The 16,424-nt window shown below is 53.9% G+C and overlaps 1 protein-coding gene across 1 annotated transcript; it reads left to right on the forward strand.

The window, feature by feature from the left end:
- The first annotated feature begins 253 nt into the window (after positions 1-253).
- FCSK (fucose kinase) lies at positions 254-16,217 on the forward strand. The gene is made up of 23 exons (XM_040982395.1): positions 254-459; positions 727-878; positions 2,005-2,055; positions 5,765-5,890; positions 6,175-6,247; positions 6,650-6,747; positions 7,116-7,196; positions 7,777-7,896; positions 8,024-8,195; positions 8,594-8,703; positions 9,104-9,205; positions 9,322-9,492; positions 9,927-9,991; positions 10,280-10,650; positions 11,448-11,658; positions 11,832-11,998; positions 12,090-12,311; positions 12,634-12,777; positions 12,940-13,059; positions 14,659-14,846; positions 14,923-15,022; positions 15,149-15,372; positions 15,532-16,217. The coding sequence occupies exons 1-23, from the start codon at positions 369-371 to the stop codon at positions 15,616-15,618; spliced, it is 3,246 nt and encodes a 1,081-aa protein (XP_040838329.1). The 5' UTR covers positions 254-368; the 3' UTR covers positions 15,619-16,217.
- Positions 16,218-16,424: the final 207 nt, after the last annotated feature.

A 16,424-nucleotide genomic window follows, 5' to 3' on the forward strand; every position in this document is an offset into this window, starting at 1 on the left:
CTTTTTCTCTCTGTAAATCTAACTTTCCATTAAATAAATAGATCATATAGATATATATGGAGTTAAAGGTTAATCAGCAGTGGGTATTTTGCATAGCAGTGAAGATGCTGCTTAGCACATTGACATACCACACTAGAGCCTAGGGGTAAGTCCTGGGCCTAGTTCTGATCCCAGCTTTTCCTCCATGGAATTCCAGGCTCCTCCTTGTTTCAGTGCCGCCCCACTCTGGATGCTGCGGGCATTTAGGGAGTGAAGCAGCAGATGGGAGATGTCTCTCTGTCTCTCTATGTCCAGATAAAACGAAAACAAGTGAAGAAGTTGTGTTCTCACTCTCCGTATACCTCCGCCTTAGGAAGCCCCTCTGTGTAATGGCCAGGATGGCACAGCCTAAGGGAGTTGATTGGACAGTCCTGGTCCTGACATGCCAATACAAGGACAGCGTCCAGGTCTTTCAGAAAGGTAGGTGATGCCCACTCCCTGCGGCCGCTGTGGGCTGTGTGGCCTGATGCATGCTGTGTCTGTTCATTGGGTGTTAGTGCTCTCATCTGTAAAATCTGAGTGGTAGTGCTTCTGTGATGTATCAGTGGTGAGCTAGTAAGCTGCTTAAGGAAAACTGCCAAGTCACAGAAATGAACACATGTCTCTTGGTCAGTTTGCTCCAGGGGGGCTTGGGGTCAGGGCAGGAGAATCCCATGGAGCAGATCCCAGTACAGGTTCTGGCCACAGAGCTGGAGGTGCGGCAGAAGCGGCAGCAGATCCCCGCTGCGACACTGGTACTGGCTGTGGAGGACCCCGAGACGCGTGTGGGCAGTGGAGGAGCCACACTCAATGCCCTGCTGGTGGCTGCTGAACACCTGAGCGCCCGGGCAGGCTTCACGGTGAGTGCCCTTGCCTGCCACCCCTGCGGCCCTGGTCTCTTTTGAAACCAGGATCCCTGACTCTTCTGGCTCCATCATCTTGGCCAGTTTGGCATCTGGCTTCTGTTTCTGTGATCTGGGAAGACTCTGTGACTCTGGATCCAGGTGTGGGCAGGAGGCAGGGTGGTTTTTTTTTTTTTTTTTCCCTTAATTTGAAAGGCAGAATGACAGGAAAGAAGAGATGTTCCATCTGCTGGTTGATTGCTGAAATGACTAGTACAGCCAGGGCTGGAACTCCAAGGGGCCAGGAACTCCATCCTGATCTTGCATGTGTATGGCAGGGACCCAGGCACTTGACCCATCTGCTGCCGGCCCAGATGGAATTAGCAAGAAGTTGGATCAGAAACGGAGCAGCCAGGTTTCACCCCTACACTCCCATATAGGCAGTGGCATAACATGCAGTGGCTACATCCTCCATGCCACAGCACTGGCCCCAAGATCAGAGCTAGTGTCTCAAAGTGATTCCCTTGAGGCGGTCCGTTTCGCCGCTCCCCCACCAGCCATCCTGTTCAGTTACCTTGTCTGCATAGCCCCCTGGCATACAGAGTGAGCTGGTCACAGGCAGGGGCACACTATGCTGAAGGAGGTGGCAGGGGAGGGAACCACTCTCTCTGTGATAGTCATGGAGCTGACTTCCCCTGAGTCACTGGTTAGCCCTGAGTTGTTGCCTGCAACCCCTGCCCAAAGCAGGGAGGCAGATGCGTGGCATGGTGGTGGCCACCCTGACTGAGACAACTGCATCCCACCAGAGTGCCTGGTTTCAGGTTTGGGCTCTGCTTCCTGCTACTGGGCACCGTGCCCAGGGAGGCAGCAAGTGATAGCTCCAGTACGTGGGTTCTTGCCACCTAAGAGGGAAGGCTGATGGAGTTCCTGACTCCTGAGTCCCGCCTCATCCAGCCCTGGCTGTTGTGGGCATTTGGGGAATAAACTAGCAGATAGGAGCGCGCTCTCCCTTTCTCTCTCTGTCCATATCTGACTCTCAAATAAATACAAACAAGTTTAAAAATGCCAAAATAGGGAACAGAAAGGTGAAGGGCCTTGGGGGCTGCGTGGGCCCCACTCATCAGTGTTCCCCTGCTCCTGACAGGTGGTCACGGCTGATGTCCTGCACTTGGCCTGGATCCTCATCCTGCATTTGGTAAGTGGAATTTGGGGCATGGGCCAGGCAGAAGACATGACGCCTGCTTCTTACCACTGGCTGGGACACCAGGGGTGTTCTGCCTTGGGTTGTGTGAGTGTGTATATGCGCCAAATGTTCACTGTGAAAATCCAGACCACATGGAGTTAGAATCCATCTCCAATTTAATCAGCTTGGGAGCTGATTAAATAGACATAGTAACATGAGCTTCTGGCGCAGTGTCAGACAGTGATTCAGAATCCCATTGAGCTCCATGCACTTGCTTGGAGTGAGACTTACCAGCTCCAGGATCTTGGGCAAAGTACTCGACCCTTTCTAGGCTTCAGTCAGCTCATCTGTGAAACGAGAATGACCGCAGTTTCTGCTGCCGGTGGGTGTGCTGAGAAGGTAAGTGGTGTAAGGTGTAAACAGTTAACAGTCAGGCCTGACTTACTCACTGAGTGCTCAGTGAATGAGTTTTCATAGTTAGACATGTTGGGACAGTGACAAAAGTTTGTATAGCATGATCTTGGTTTGTTTCTCTTCTTCTAAATATTTATTTTATTTATTTGGAAGGCAGAGTTACAGAGAGAAAGAGAGACACAAAAAGAAATTTTCTATCTGCTGTCTCATTCCTTAAATGGCCACAATGACCAGAGCTGGGCTGGTCTGAAGCCAGGAGCCTGGAGCTATTGCTGGGTGTCCCATATGGGTGCATGGGCCCAAGGACTTGAACCATATTCCCCTACTTTCCCAGGCGCATTAGCAGGGACCTGGATTGGAAGTGAAGCAGCCAGGACTTGAGCTGGTACCCTTATGGGATGCCAGCACTTTAGGTGAAGGCTTAATGTGCTATACCACAGCTTTGACTTTGATCTCAGCTTCTTCAGGTTCATTCCTTTGAAGGGTAGGGGGACCCAGAAAGAGAGTTCCACTCAGCTAATTCATTCCACAGATGGCTGCAGTGGCTGAGGCTGGGCTGAACCCAAAGCTGGGAGATGGGAATATAGTGTGGGTCATTTATGGGAGCGACAGAAACACAATTACATGGATTATACCTGCTGCCTTGCAGCAGCTGCTTTGGCAGGAACCTGGAGTCAGGAGCTACAGCTGGAACTGAATCCATGCTACAGTGCTGGCCCTGGAAACTTTTATTTTAACTAGTTTTTGTGTTTTCTTTCTCAGTCTTAGTTTTTTTTTTTTTTTCTTAACTGGGGTTTTGGTTGGGATGATTTAAAATCAACATGTAAGAAATAAGGAGAGAGGAGTGGGCCTTATGGCATAGTGAGTTAATCGTGGCTTTGGATGCCTACATCCCATGTTGCAGTGCCAATTCAAGTTCTGGCTACTCTGCTTCCCATATAGCCTAGAGGCAACAGAAGACAGCTCAAGTATACAGGTCCCTCCTACTCATGTGGGAAACCTGGATGGGGTTCTGGGGTTCTGTCTTCAACCTGGCCCATCGTGGCTTTTCTAGGTGTTTGGAGAATAAATCAGTGAGTGAAAGACCTGTGTCTCTCTCTGTTGCTTTTGGCTTCATTAAACATGAACAAGAAGAAAAAGAAGGGGCTGTGTGTAGCAGATAAGCTGCTGCTTACAATGCCAACATTTCATATCAGAGTGCCAGTTCAAGTCCTGGCTATTCTGTTTCTGACCCAGGTCCCCGATAATGCACCTGTGAAAGCAGTGGAAGGTGGCCCAAGCACTTGGACCTCTGCCATCCACATGGGAGACCTGGATGAAGTTCCTGACTCCCAACTTTGGCCTGGACCAGCTCCATCTATTGTAGCCACTTGGAGAGTTAACCAGGAGATGGATGGTTTTTCATTCTGTCTCTCTCCCTCTCTGTCAATCTACCTATCAAATAAATAAATCTTTTGAAAAACATTAAAAAGAAAAAAAAAGTAGTAATAGTAAGGAGAGGAGTCTTTGCAGATTTTGTCTAGATGTCTCCAGTGAAAAAAATTGATAATATGTAGTGTAACAGGGACTGGTGCTGTGGTGTAGCAAGTAAAACTTCCAGCTTCCCATATGGACCCTGGTTCAAGTCCTAGCTGATCCACTCCTGATCCAGCTTTCTACTAATGTGCTCAGAAAAGCAGAAGAGGAAGGCCCAGATCCTTGGGACCCCTGCACCCAGTGGGAGACCCAGAAGAAGCCTGTGGTTCCTGGCTTCAGCCTAGCTCTGACTATTTGCTACTTCTTTCTTTTTTTAAAAAAAGATTTATTTATTTATTTTTATTGGAAAGTCAGATATACAGAGAGGAAGAGAGACAGAGAAGAAGAACTTCCATCTGCTGATTCATTCTCCAAGGAGTTGCAATGGCCAGAGCTGAGTCGATCCAAAGCCAGGAGCCTGGATCCCACAAGCAGGGAGCTTGACGGGAAGCAGGGCCACCAGGATATGAACTGACATCCATATGGGATCCCAGCACATGCAAGGCAAGGACTTCAGCTACTAAGCTACTGTGCTAAACCCTGACCATTTGCTTCTGATAGAATATACCTCAAAGGGAGATATTGTTTTTGCATATTTGTGTTTTCTATATATATGTTTTTATAATATTCATATTTATTTAAACAATTATGAGGGAGGTGTAAGTATTTCTGCCAGTGATTATGATGCTAATAAATGCTTGGGTTCTGGGTAAGCACCGTGGCTTGAATTGCTGCATGGAATTCCCACATCCCATATAAGAGTTCCTGGGATAGTGTCCCACCCCACTCCCAGATCCAGCTTCCTGCTAATACACCTAGGAGGCCGCAGATGATGGTGCAGACACTTGGGCTGCTGCTACTCAGGTGAGACGTAGAGGTTGAGTTCTGACTCCTGGATTTGGCCTGGCTGAGTCCTGGCTATTGTAGGCATTTCGGGAGTGAATTAGCAGATGGAAGATCACTATGCCTTTGTCTTTCCGTTACTCTACTTTTCAAACTGTGCGTCTGTGGATCTACCCATGTATCAATCTACCTTGAAAAAAATTGTCCCATTTGTGAGTGTTTGGTTTTACAACTCAACTCTGCTCCTGACCCCAGCGTGCTGCTCATGCAAGACCCTGAGAGGCAACAGTGAGGACTCAGAGAACTGGGTTCCTGCCAACTAGGTGGTGTGGGAGGCCTGGAGTAAGGGTCTAGCTCCCAGTTTTGTCTGTTAGCCTGTGTCCATTGTGGGCATTTGAGGAGTGAACCAACTGTAGGAATGCTCTCTCTCTATACACATTAGATAATATATATAATCTGTCTCATAAGTAAATAAATAACTGTTTTAAAAGATAAGAAAAAAGCCTGGCACGGTAGCCTACTGGTTAAATATTGCTTTGCATCATGCCGGTATTCCATATAGACATTAGTTCATGTCCTAGATGCTCCACTTCCCATCCAACTCCCTACTTGTGACTTGGGAAAGCAGTAACGGATGGCCCAAAGCCTTGGGATCCTGCACCTGCGTGGGAGACTTGGAAGAAGCTCCTTGCTTCTGGCTTCTGAATTTGGATTGGCTTAGCTCCAGCCATTGCGGCCACTTGGGGAGTGAATAAGCAAATAGAAGATCTTTTTGTATTTCCTTCTCTCTGTAGATCTGCCTTTCCAATTAAAAAAAGAAAAAACTTTAAAAAATAAAAAGAAATACATTAAAAATAATGTAAGAGAAAACGCCAGGATTGCCTTCTTAATAAGCTGTCCTGGTCTGACTGCCCCGAGCGCCCCCTCAGCAGTGCCTGCTTCCGCTCAGGGCCGAGACTTTCCCTTCGATGACTGTGGCCGGGCTTTCACCTGCCTCCCTCTGGAAAGCCCCCAGGCCCCTGAGGAGGCCTTGGTGTGCAACCTGGACTGCCTGCTGGACATCATGACCCACCGGGTGAGGCTGGGCCCTCACCACTCCTCCCACACTCACTGCTGGCTACACGCTTTGTTGGTTCAAGTGGGCAATCCCAGCAAGAGTAGTTGTGGGGACTCCTAGAGCAAGTCAGGGCTTCTGGAACTTGGTCATCTTGGAGGAGGGTGGCTGGGAGCTGGGGAGGGGTGGCATGGCCCTCCCTGGGGTTCAGGAGGCCCCCAATCCTTCAGCAACAGGCTGGGTTGTGGCGAGCAGAGCCATGGCTGCCCCAGGCTGTGGTGAACATTTTCTCTCTCTCCCTGCAGCTGGGCCCAGGCTGCCCACCAGGTGTCTGGGTCTGCAGCACCGACATGCTGCTGTCCATTCCCGTAAACCCTGGTAAGCCTTCCACAGCCTGGGGCTGCCTTCCCTGGTCATAGCAGGGGCGGGTTCCACCTGTCTTGGGGCCCTGCCCCTCTGCCTATTGGAAAGGGAGGCCACAGGCTCTTGAGAATGAAGCCCAGATCCAGAGGCAGGGTTTCCCCTTCTGAGCCTTGGTCTGCTTGTCTGTAGAATGGACATACTCAGCCCTGTCCTTTCCACTTCACCGGGCTTCGGGGAGGATGTTCGGGTGAGGAGGAGTTTGTCGTTCTCCCAGGAGACTGTCGTTGGGCTTTGGAAATCGTTCTTCCTTTTTAGAGATGTGGGGCACATCACCCTGAGCTCTTGCCTCTTTTGGCTGGGAACTCCCTGCCTTGGGTTGTGCCCTCTGAGAACCTCCTGACTGCCCTCACCCCACAGAAATCAGCTGGGATGGCTTCCGGGGAGCCAGAGTGATTGCCTTTCCAGGGAGCCCGACCTACGCCATGGATCATGGTGTGTACCTCACCGACTCCCAGGTAGGGCCGTTGGAGCAGCCATGGGGGTGGTGAGCTGGCCTGTAACACGGTTCCATGTGTGTCCCAGTGAATGCTTGCTCTGAACTGTGTGGTGTGACCTTGAACCTCTTTCAGGGAACAGCTCTGGTGCTCATTTTGCAAGAACTGCCCTTGGCGGTGCCAGAGACCGGGCTCTGTCCTCCGCTGCAAGGCTGTGGGGATGTTCAAAGCCTACTGTGCTGCTGGGGTAGACTTGTCGCTCGCTTGTGTGCCTGTGTGTGTGCTGGTACCTGTCAGGCCTGTGTGGAGGGCATGCTTCCTGATGCCTCTGCTTGTACCTTCCTGCCCAGTCTACTCCCATACTCTTCTCCAATTCTGTCCCCATACAGGGCTTTGTGCTGGACATTTACTACCAGGGCACTGAGGCAGAGATACAGCGGTGTGTCAAGCCTGGTGGGCATGTGCCCCTGGTATGGCTGCTGAGACTGGGTTGAGGTCTTTGGGGTACCTTACAGACCAGGGAGGGGGGTTTGCCTGCCTTCCTGGGGCAGAGGCCCATTGCTTCCAGAAACTGCTAGGGCAGGCTAGAGCTGGAATGGGAGCGAGCCTTGGAACTGGCTCTCAGATGAGCAGGGGCACCCAGAGTTTGAGGAAAAGCAGGGGGTGGAGAGCAGGGGGCTTGGGATTCAGGATCTTGCCCCAAACCAGAAGGGGAGTGAGTGTGACTGTGGCTGGGAGGGGCTCTAGAACCAGCCTTTTGGGGTGCTTCCAGAATGAGGGCCAAGGGTGGAAATGGAAGGATTTGGGACTGGACCCTGGGGAGGTGAAGTTGGTACAGGAGGAGGCCCAAAAGTGAGAGTAGGGTCTCAGGAATTCTGAGTCAAATCTATTCCCAGTTAGCCTGGAGTCTGGGTGCTGGGGCGACTTAGACAATAGGAGCCCCTGTATGGCGGGGTACACAGCCTTACCTGGTGTCCGCATCTTCCCTAGCTTGTGCACAGGGCCAGCCCAGGCTGTCCTCGCACCTGACTCTTGTGGGGGCCTCTCCAGGTTTCTGGCATTGTCTTCTTCTCTGTGGAGACTGCGGAGCACCTCCTGGCCACTCATGTGAGCCCGCCTCTGGATGCCTGCACCTACATGGGTCTGGACTCCGGAGCTCGGCCTGTCCAGGTGCACTGGGGAGGCAGACCATGGGGGTTAACATCTGTGCAGATGGCACTGACCGGCAGCTCAGCCTTGGGAACATTGGGCCACCGCTGTGACCTGCCAATAGCTGTATTTCCTGTTCTCGCCCCAGCTGTCTCTGTTTTTTGACATCTTGCTCTGCATGGCTCGAAATGTGAGCAGGGAGGACTTCCTGGTGGGACGGCCCCCGGAGATGGGGCACGGTGACACAGCTGTGGCAGATTACCTACAAAGTGCCAGGGCCCAGTTGTGGCGGGAGCTTCGAGATCAGCCCCTCACCATGGGTATGTTTTGACGACCCCCTAAAGTGAAGCCTCCTGCTTGCATTCTGGACCAGGCTACCCAGCTGTGGACTGCACAGTGTCCCTCCCCCCCCCTTCCCCTCTCCCGCCCCCCCCCCCCCCCCCGCCAGAGCACCCTGTGGAGAGAGCTCTTTGCATCTTCCTTTCACCTCTTTCCTACTGTGCCTGCTTCCTATTGTGGGGATTAGGGCAGGTCACTGAACCCCAGAGCCTCAGTTTTCCCATCAACTCTAAGTGCCCATTGCCATCCTGCCCTGTTGTTGTGTGACAAGGGTGTGGCTCTTGGCAGGGGCCAGCGTGGCTCCCCACTCCCATTCCCAGAGTCCACTTCCAGAGCCATAGTAGGCACAGTGCTGGCATCAGGGCTGGTGTCCTTGCAGCCTACATCCCTGAAGGCAGCTACAGCTACATGACCTCAAACAGTGACTTCCTGCTGAACTTTACACTGCCCAGGGGCCCTGGGGCCAAGATTGTCCACTCCCAGGTGGAGGTGAGCCCTCCACCCCTCCTGGGTGCCTGCTGGGTGTTTGGGTTTCAGATGGGCTGTGGGCCGTGGAGAAGGCTTAGTAAGTAGCCTGGATGGGAAGCTGTGGGGTTTGCTTGGGGATACAGGCCTGTCTGAAGTGATGGCCTGCACCACTGCTGTGGGGTTCGGTTGGGGCACACAGAGTTAAGAGGTAACTCTAAGGGCAGTGGGGTTGGAAGTGACTACATAGGTGGGATAGGAAAGGGCTCAGGCTGTGGCCAGGGCAGGTCCTCAGAGGGATGGGGCTGGGAGAACAGGGAAGCCTCGAGGTTCTAAACCAAGATGATGGGCTGCAGAGGAGTAGTGGGGTGGCCGTGGCCCTTGTCCCTCACTCTCATCATCTTCCTCCTTCCTGGCTTCACAGGAGCCAGAGCTCCTAGAGCCGGGGAGTTGTGTGGTCAGTTGCCTGCTGGAGGGGCCCATCCACTTGGGGTCTGGGAGCGTCCTGCAGCACTGTCATCTTCAGGTGAGGCTGAGGAGAGTGGAAGGGAGGGCAAGGGGAGAGGGGGCCCTTGGCCAGCATGTTCAGTGGACACATGGGGTTGCTGCCCATCCAGGCTCTCTGCGCTCTTTCTCTGCTAGGGCCCCATGCACATCGGTTCTGGCTGCCTTGTGAGTGGGCTGGATGTAGCTCAGTCTGAGGCCCTGCGTGGCCTGGAGCTGCAGGACCTCATTCTGCAGGGACACCACACTCGGTTGCACGGCTGCCCAAGCCAAACCTTCACGCTCGTTGGCCGTCTGGACAGTTGGGAGGTAGATACTGCTTTCCATCCCCTCACTGCCCTGCAGCAAAATCTAAAGATTTTGAGGAACCCGGGCCCTATCACCACCGGACAGGCTCTCTGAATCCTGGCCTGAAGGAGAGGCTGGGAGGACCAGGGGACTAGGAGAGTCTCAGCAGCTGCTCTTTTTCCTGCCCAGGGAGGTTAGCAGGGTGGGGTTGGAGATAAACTTCAAAGAGGCAGGTGATCCAACCTGGGCTGCAGAGCCTATTGTGATGGACCAGGTCTCTGCTCCAGATGCCAGGTGCCTTCATGGGGTCAGGCCTTCATGGTGGAAACTGTTTCCCTTTATGCTCATGTCTCTCTCCCTGTTCCCACCCAGGCAGTTCCTGGGCCTATGGCCTGGTGTCCTCAGCCCCTTCCTGTGGGCCTAGCAGTGCTAATTGCTTCCTCCTCTTCTCCCAGAGACAGGGCCCAGGCACATATCTCAACATGTCCTGGAGTGACTTCTTCCAGAAGACAGGCATACGGTACAGTGGGAAGCCACTACTGACCTCTGTAGACTTTGGTTGCTCTGGTGGCAGTTCTAGCACCCCCTCTCACACCCCAATCATGCTCTTGGGCCTGGGATATCCCTTTTTCTTCAGACAACTCCAAATTCCTGATTGTGTTCAGACTTAGGGATTCCCTGGGGCTGGGATGGGGAATAGAGCAGCAAGAGATGGTCCACTTATGCTACACCTGTCCTGTGCCTGGGGCTTGGGAAGGGGAGGGATCCTGGGCCTTTCTCCTCCTCACATGCTCTCTCCCCACATCAGAGAATGGGATCTGTGGGACCCAGACACACCTCCTGCACAGCGTGGCCTGCCCAGTGCTCGCCTCTTTCCTGTGCTCCACCCTTCGAGGACCCTGGGTCCCCAGGACATGCTGTGGATGCTGGACCCTAAGGAGCATGGTGGGGAGGCCCTGAGGACCTGGCGAGCCTCCTGGCGCTTGTCCTGGGAGCAGCTACAGCCGTGCTTGGACCGCGCGGCCACACTGGCGTCCCGTCGGGACCTGTTCTTCCGCCAGTCCTTGAGCAAGGCACAGCGCGTGCTGGAGGCCCGTCAGGACCTCAGCCTGCGCCCGCTGATCCGGGCTGCTGTTCGTGAGGGCTGCCCTGGGCCCCTGCTGGCTAAGCTGGACCAGGGTAAGCATGCTGGGCTTTAGGACTGGGGATGCAGACCAGGGCCACCTGCCTTTTGAATCATCAGCATAAGGTGACCAGGGAGCCATGTGTCTCCCTACCAGTGAAAAGTTAACACTGGCATTTTTCCAGATGGTCAGGGGTTGAGCCTCTTGTCCTGCAAACACCAGCATATCCACTTTAAATTTTATTTTTATTTGAAAGGTAGAGAGACAGAGAGAAATCTTCTACCCATATTTCATTTGCCAAATACAGATAATAGCCAGGGTGAGGCCAGGCTAAAGTCAGGAGCCTGGAACTCAATCAAGGTGTCCCCTGTGGGAGGCAGGGACCTGAGTACCTGAGTTCCCACTTTGCTGCCTCCCAGCTGAAATCGAAGTAGAGCTGGGACTTGAACTCCAACATTTCAGCATGGGAGCAGGCATACCAGGTGAAGCTCAGAGCCTCGGCCTCCCAAGTGGCACTTCATCACCGTGGGCTGAGGAACACGACCCTCATTTAAGTCACTCATCCTCAGCCTCTTGGCTGTGGTGGATGCTAAGACTTGAGCCCTGGTGGTTCAAGAGCCTGAGCTATGGGTGTCCTTACTGGGGACACAGGTGGCCATCTGGGCAGAGGTGGCAGGATAACTCTTTCAGGTAGAGAGTAGGGGTGCACGTTCAGGCAGGGATGCATTTGGGGCGGCAACCAGGAGCTATGAGGGGTCTGGAGTTTGTTTGGGGAATGTTGGGCAGTCTCTAGGAACAGGCAGCCTGGGGACAGATCCCCTGTGCTGCTGACCCTAATTCTTGGTCTCTCAGTTGCAGCTGGAGCGAGAGACCCTGGAGTGGCAGCACGAGCACTGGCCTGTGTGGCAGATGTTCTGGGCTGTATGGCAGAGGGCCAGGGAGGCCTGCGGAGTGGGCCGGCGGCCAACCCTGAATGGACACAGTCCTTCTTATACCTGGAGAGCAGAGACCTGGCGAAGGGCGTGGAGGCACTTGCTCAGGAGAGGGACAAGTGGCTGAGCAGGTACTGAATAAAGACAGACCTTCTGAGGAGGTCCTATTATCCAGGGAAGTGGGCTCTGATGGTGGAAGTCCAGACAGGGTGGTCCCCCAGGGCAGTCGGGCTCCCCAAACCACACAGTCTGCCCCCAGCCTGGGCTCCAAGTCAGCAGCTCCTCTTTCCTTCCTTCTTGGCAGGCCAGCCTTGCTGGTGAGAGCTGCCCGGCACTATGAGGGTGCTGGGCAGATCCTGATCCGCCAGGCTGTGCTGACAGCCCAGCAGTTTGTCTCCAAAGAGCCAGTGGAGCTGCCAGCCCCTGGGCAGTGGGTGGTGGCTGACTGCCCAGCTCGGGTGGATTTCTCTGGTGAGCCCCTTGTGGGGGTGGGGGGAGGATGGCTGTCCTTGAGCTGCGATGGCTGTCCTTGTGACAGCTTGGCTTTGACAAACTGCCACAGGGGGCTGGAGTGACACGCCACCGCTTGCCTATGAGCTTGGTGGGGCAGTGCTGGGCTTGGCTGTGCGAGTGGATGGCCGCCGGCCCATCGGGGCCAGGGCACGCCGCATCCTGGAGCCCGAGCTGTGTTTGGCAGTGGGGCCTCAGCAGGACGAGATGGCCATGAAAATTGTATGCCGGAGCCTGGACGACCTGCAGGACTATTGCCAGCCCCATGCCCCAGGTCAGGACACCATGGTACATTTGTAGGTGGGGACAGCACATACAGCTAGCTGGATGATGGGAAAGTACTGGGAGATACCCTGCAGAGACAGGAGGCCCCTGGGGCCTGGCCTGAGGAGTTGCCTGTGTGGTTGAGGAGCCCCGAAGGAAAGGATAAGGCCAGTCAGTCGAGCTGACACCTCTACCTGGTTCAGGAGGCCAGAGATGTGGGAGTGGGGCCTGCCCTGTTGTGGGGGATTTTGTCCCAGCTGGTGGGAAGCAGCAGAAAGGGGTGGACTATTCAAGGAGCCAAAGTTCCTTGAATGGTGCCTGTCCCTCTGCAGGGGCCCTGCTGAAGGCAGCCTTCATCTGTGCTGGCATAGTGGATGTCCACTCCAAGCTCTCGCTGAGTGAGCAGCTGCTACGTACCTTTGGGGGTGGCTTTGAGTTACACACCTGGTCTGAGCTGCCCCACGGCTCCGGTCTTGGTGAGTGAGCCCTAACCTCCTGCTGCCTACCTACCCTGTGTCAGGAGATCCCAGCCTTGCCTGTGCTCCCCCTTCCTTGGCCTCTGTCTAGAAGTGGGAGATGGGGCAGCACTGCGTTGGACAGGGGCTGCTCATGACACTGTCCTGTTCTATGTCCTGCAGGTACCAGCAGCATCCTGGCAGGTGCTGCCCTGGCTGCCTTGCAGCGGGCTGCCGGCCAAGCAGTGGGCACAGAGGCTTTGATCCACGCAGTACTGCATCTGGAGCAGGTGCTCACGACAGGTAGGAGCCTGCCCCAGGTCACTACCTGGGACCTCTCAGGACTTCCCTGGATTTGCATGCCATGTGCCAACAACATAGAACTGTGCTGCTCCTTAAAATGGATGTCATTTCCTTCTTAACACTCTGACCTCTGGAGGTTTGCAGTGTTCTACTTCAGAGGGGTTGATGTTTTGTGAGCACCTACTTAGTGCCAGATTCCGTGCCTATGTGGTAGTACCGTGGACCAGCTGTGGTTGCTCATGACTTTGCCACAACCCAGGCTGTCTGTCCTTTAGGGCCTGCAGGGCAGAGCAGGGCCTGGCATTAGGGATGGCCCTTCAGCAAAATATCCAGCCCTTGGGCTTTGACTTGACAGGAGTAGGAACCAAGGGCCCAGCAGAGGCCATGTTCTAGAGGCAATGTTATTAGCATCAGGCTGCCCTTCTTTCCTGTCAGCTGGAATCCAGGCCCAGTGTAGGGCAGCCAGTGGTTTGGTTCCAGATCCTAAGGTGTTCTGTACACCCAGGCCTTGTCTCCGACACCGTCTGGGAGAAAGCTGCCACATGACGTGCAGATGGAGGCTTAGGCTGCTTCCGTGACTTGGTGGCCCAGCCCCGTGCTATCACTACAGTGACCTGTGAGAGGCAGTCACTAGCAAAAGCGGCACATGGGGAGATGGCTGCAATTCTGAGGTATCCCCCTTTGAGTTCTTCATTTGGTCAGGTAACTGTTCAGAATCCACTCTGTAGGGCCCTGGAGCTAAGTGAGCAAAAACAGGGCCCTTGCACTCCAAAATCAGAGAAGTGAATTTCAGAATATTATGGAAGAATAAAAGTAGAGGACAAGCACATTTGACTTAATCTTTTTGAAGTCTTCTTGTATGATTTGCTGGGGCAGACATTCATCAGGAACCAAGCAAGCGAGTAAGTTATGACAAACGGTGTTAGGCACACTGAGAGAGGGTCACAGTTAGGAGCTCTTGATCTTTTGAGCCCTTCACTGCCACCATGTTTTGGCTGCAAGATTCCAAATGCTTTCAGCTACGGGCGTTCTACATTTGAAATCCTCGCAGGCCCTTTCCCAAATGTCAGTCGCCTGTCCCAGAGGTAGTTCAACTTTTGTCTTGTTCATTTAAGCTGCAAGGGGGTAAAAAAAGAGCCATACTGTTCCCAACTACAGGTATTTGCATGGCTCTTTCAGGTTTGATGGAGGTACTGAAAAGCTCATCTTCACCAAAAGGAAAAGTGGGCATGTGGGGCTGGGGGAGGCTTAGGCTACTTGGAATGTGCTCTGCCACCTCTCCTCTGGCTACAGCTCCTAGAGTTGACTCCCAGAGGAGTAAAATCTTTTCTTCTTCACATTCCAGTTACAGATCAGCTCTGCAACAAAACTCAGAGCCTAGGAATGGCAAGTGGGCTCTGCAGAACAGCTCTTCCCCTTGGTGGGAACGGCCTGCTTCCAGGTCTGGGCACAAGCCACATAGCTCACCTGGCGGAGTTAAGGAAGCTATCTTCTTGTGTTGATGTCAGTCAGCCAGGGCTGCGGGGCCAGGAGCTTGTGGTTGGTAGAGTGAAGTTGGGCCAGATACATTCTAACAGTGATGGGGCCCTGGGCTTGCAGGAGGTGGCTGGCAGGACCAGGTGGGTGGCCTGATGCCTGGCATCAAGGTGGGGCGCTCCAAGGCCCAGCTACCCCTTAAAGTGGAAGTGGAAGAGATCGCCGTGCCCAAGGGTTTTATCCAGAAGCTCAATGACCACTTGCTCCTGGTGTACACTGGCAAGACCCGCCTGGCTCGCAATCTGCTGCAGGTGAGTCCCTAGAATGAGGGAGGAAGGCAGATGTTGCTGGGCCTGGCTCTTGACCCCTCTCCGGCCCTGTCTGTAGGACGTGCTGAGGAGCTGGTATGCCCGGCTGCCTGCCGTGGTGCAGAATGCCCACAGTTTGGTGCGGCAAACTGAAGAGTGTGCTGAAGCCTTCCGCCAAGGTGAGGTGCCTCTTCCAGAGGAGGTGCAGGCATCGGGAGCATGCAAGGGCAATGCTGGTTGTAGGTCCAATGCCAGGTCTTTACATGCTTGTGGGGTGTGTTGCCACTGCCCTGTCTCCACTCTAGGAATGCTTCCTTTGCTGGGCCAGTACCTGACCTCGTACTGGGAACAGAAGAAGCGTATGGCTCCAGGTTGTGAGCCTCTGGCTGTGCGGCGGATGATGGATGTGCTGGCTCCCTATGTTCACGGCCAGAGTCTGGCAGGAGCAGGTGGTGGAGGCTTTCTTTATCTACTGACCAAGGAGCCCCAGCAAAAGGAGGTTGTGGAGGCTGTGCTGGCCAAGACTGAGGTAACAGATGGTGTTGGATTTGCAGCTGGCGGGGGCAAGAGACCTGTATGTCTAACCAGGGCGTACCCTCCAAGTCTCCCTGGCCATGCAGTCTCTGTCTGATTTTCAGGAGGCAGGAGATCTGCTAAGAGCTCCCTAAGCAATGTCTGTCCTGTTCAGGGCCTCGGGAACTTCAGTGTCCACCTGGTGGAAGTGGATAGTCAAGGCCTGAGACTGACGCTGCCAAGGAGTGAGGCCTCCCTCTGACGCCTCCCATCAGGCTGAACTCTGCAGGAAACAAACACCTCAAGTACAGTGGACCTTCCTTTCCTTCCTCCAAAGAACTGTCAGCTTCCTCCTACACACCCACCTCTGCCCATCTGCTCCTAGAGAACGTAGACTTGAGCAAGACGAGGGCAAGCTGAAGCAGTGCTTGGGAACAGGATTGTACCTCCTGGCTCACAGTGGCCAAAGCTTGGCCTCTGCTGCATCTGGACCAAGGATATCTCCAAGTGCTGTGTCTCAAGAGGCCTTACAAATCCCATGGCCCAGTGTGGGCCCCAGCCTTTTCATTCTGGAAGAAGCCTTGGCAGAAGGCTAGGTTCCTTGGTAAGGGACCCAGAGAGCTCCTCAGTGGCCTTCCTTAAACTTAGGAGACCTCATGCCTCAGCCTTTACTCCTCATTGCTTGTGGGGGAGTGGAATCCAGTCCAAGTCTGTGGCAGCCAGTCATTGTGGTGCTGCACTAAGTCTCTGTCCACCCAATCCTTAACCAGCAATGCCACAGACTGCCAAGTGACCCAGTGCCTGTGGGTAGTGGGTTTTCAGGACTCGCATTCTTGGAATAAATTCTACTAGGTCCTTCAAAGTTGTCCTCAGAAAGCTTTTTGTTTCCACCTTGAACAATTTCCACTTTCTGTGGCACTGTGGGAAATTGCCAGGGGACAATCTGGTGGGGGTTGAGGCTTCAGGACTAGATAAAGGGTCCTGTTGTCCTGTGGGCTATAGAGTCAGCTGTTCATAGCTGTGAGTGTGGGAGTGGCTGAGGCCCTGGGATTTTGCTGTCACATTTCA

This window comes from Ochotona curzoniae, unplaced genomic scaffold (genome assembly GCF_017591425.1).
Source record: "Ochotona curzoniae isolate NIBS_2020 unplaced genomic scaffold, NIBS_Ocur_1.0 contig_3622, whole genome shotgun sequence".
In the NCBI taxonomy this organism is placed as follows: Eukaryota; Metazoa; Chordata; class Mammalia; order Lagomorpha; family Ochotonidae; genus Ochotona; species Ochotona curzoniae.

What these genes read in the sequence shown, in the direction of transcription:
- FCSK (XM_040982395.1), top strand. Translation starts at nt 369, where the DNA reads ATGGCCAGGATGGCACAGCCTAAGGGAGTTGATTGGACAGTCCTGGTC. An exon ending in AGATCAGCCCCTCACCATGG is followed by an intron (nt 8,196 to 8,593) that starts GTATGTTTTGAC and finishes GTGTCCTTGCAG; the next exon opens with CCTACATCCCTGAAGGCAGC. An exon ending in TTGCCAGCCCCATGCCCCAG is followed by an intron (nt 12,312 to 12,633) that starts GTCAGGACACCA and finishes GTCCCTCTGCAG; the next exon opens with GGGCCCTGCTGAAGGCAGCC.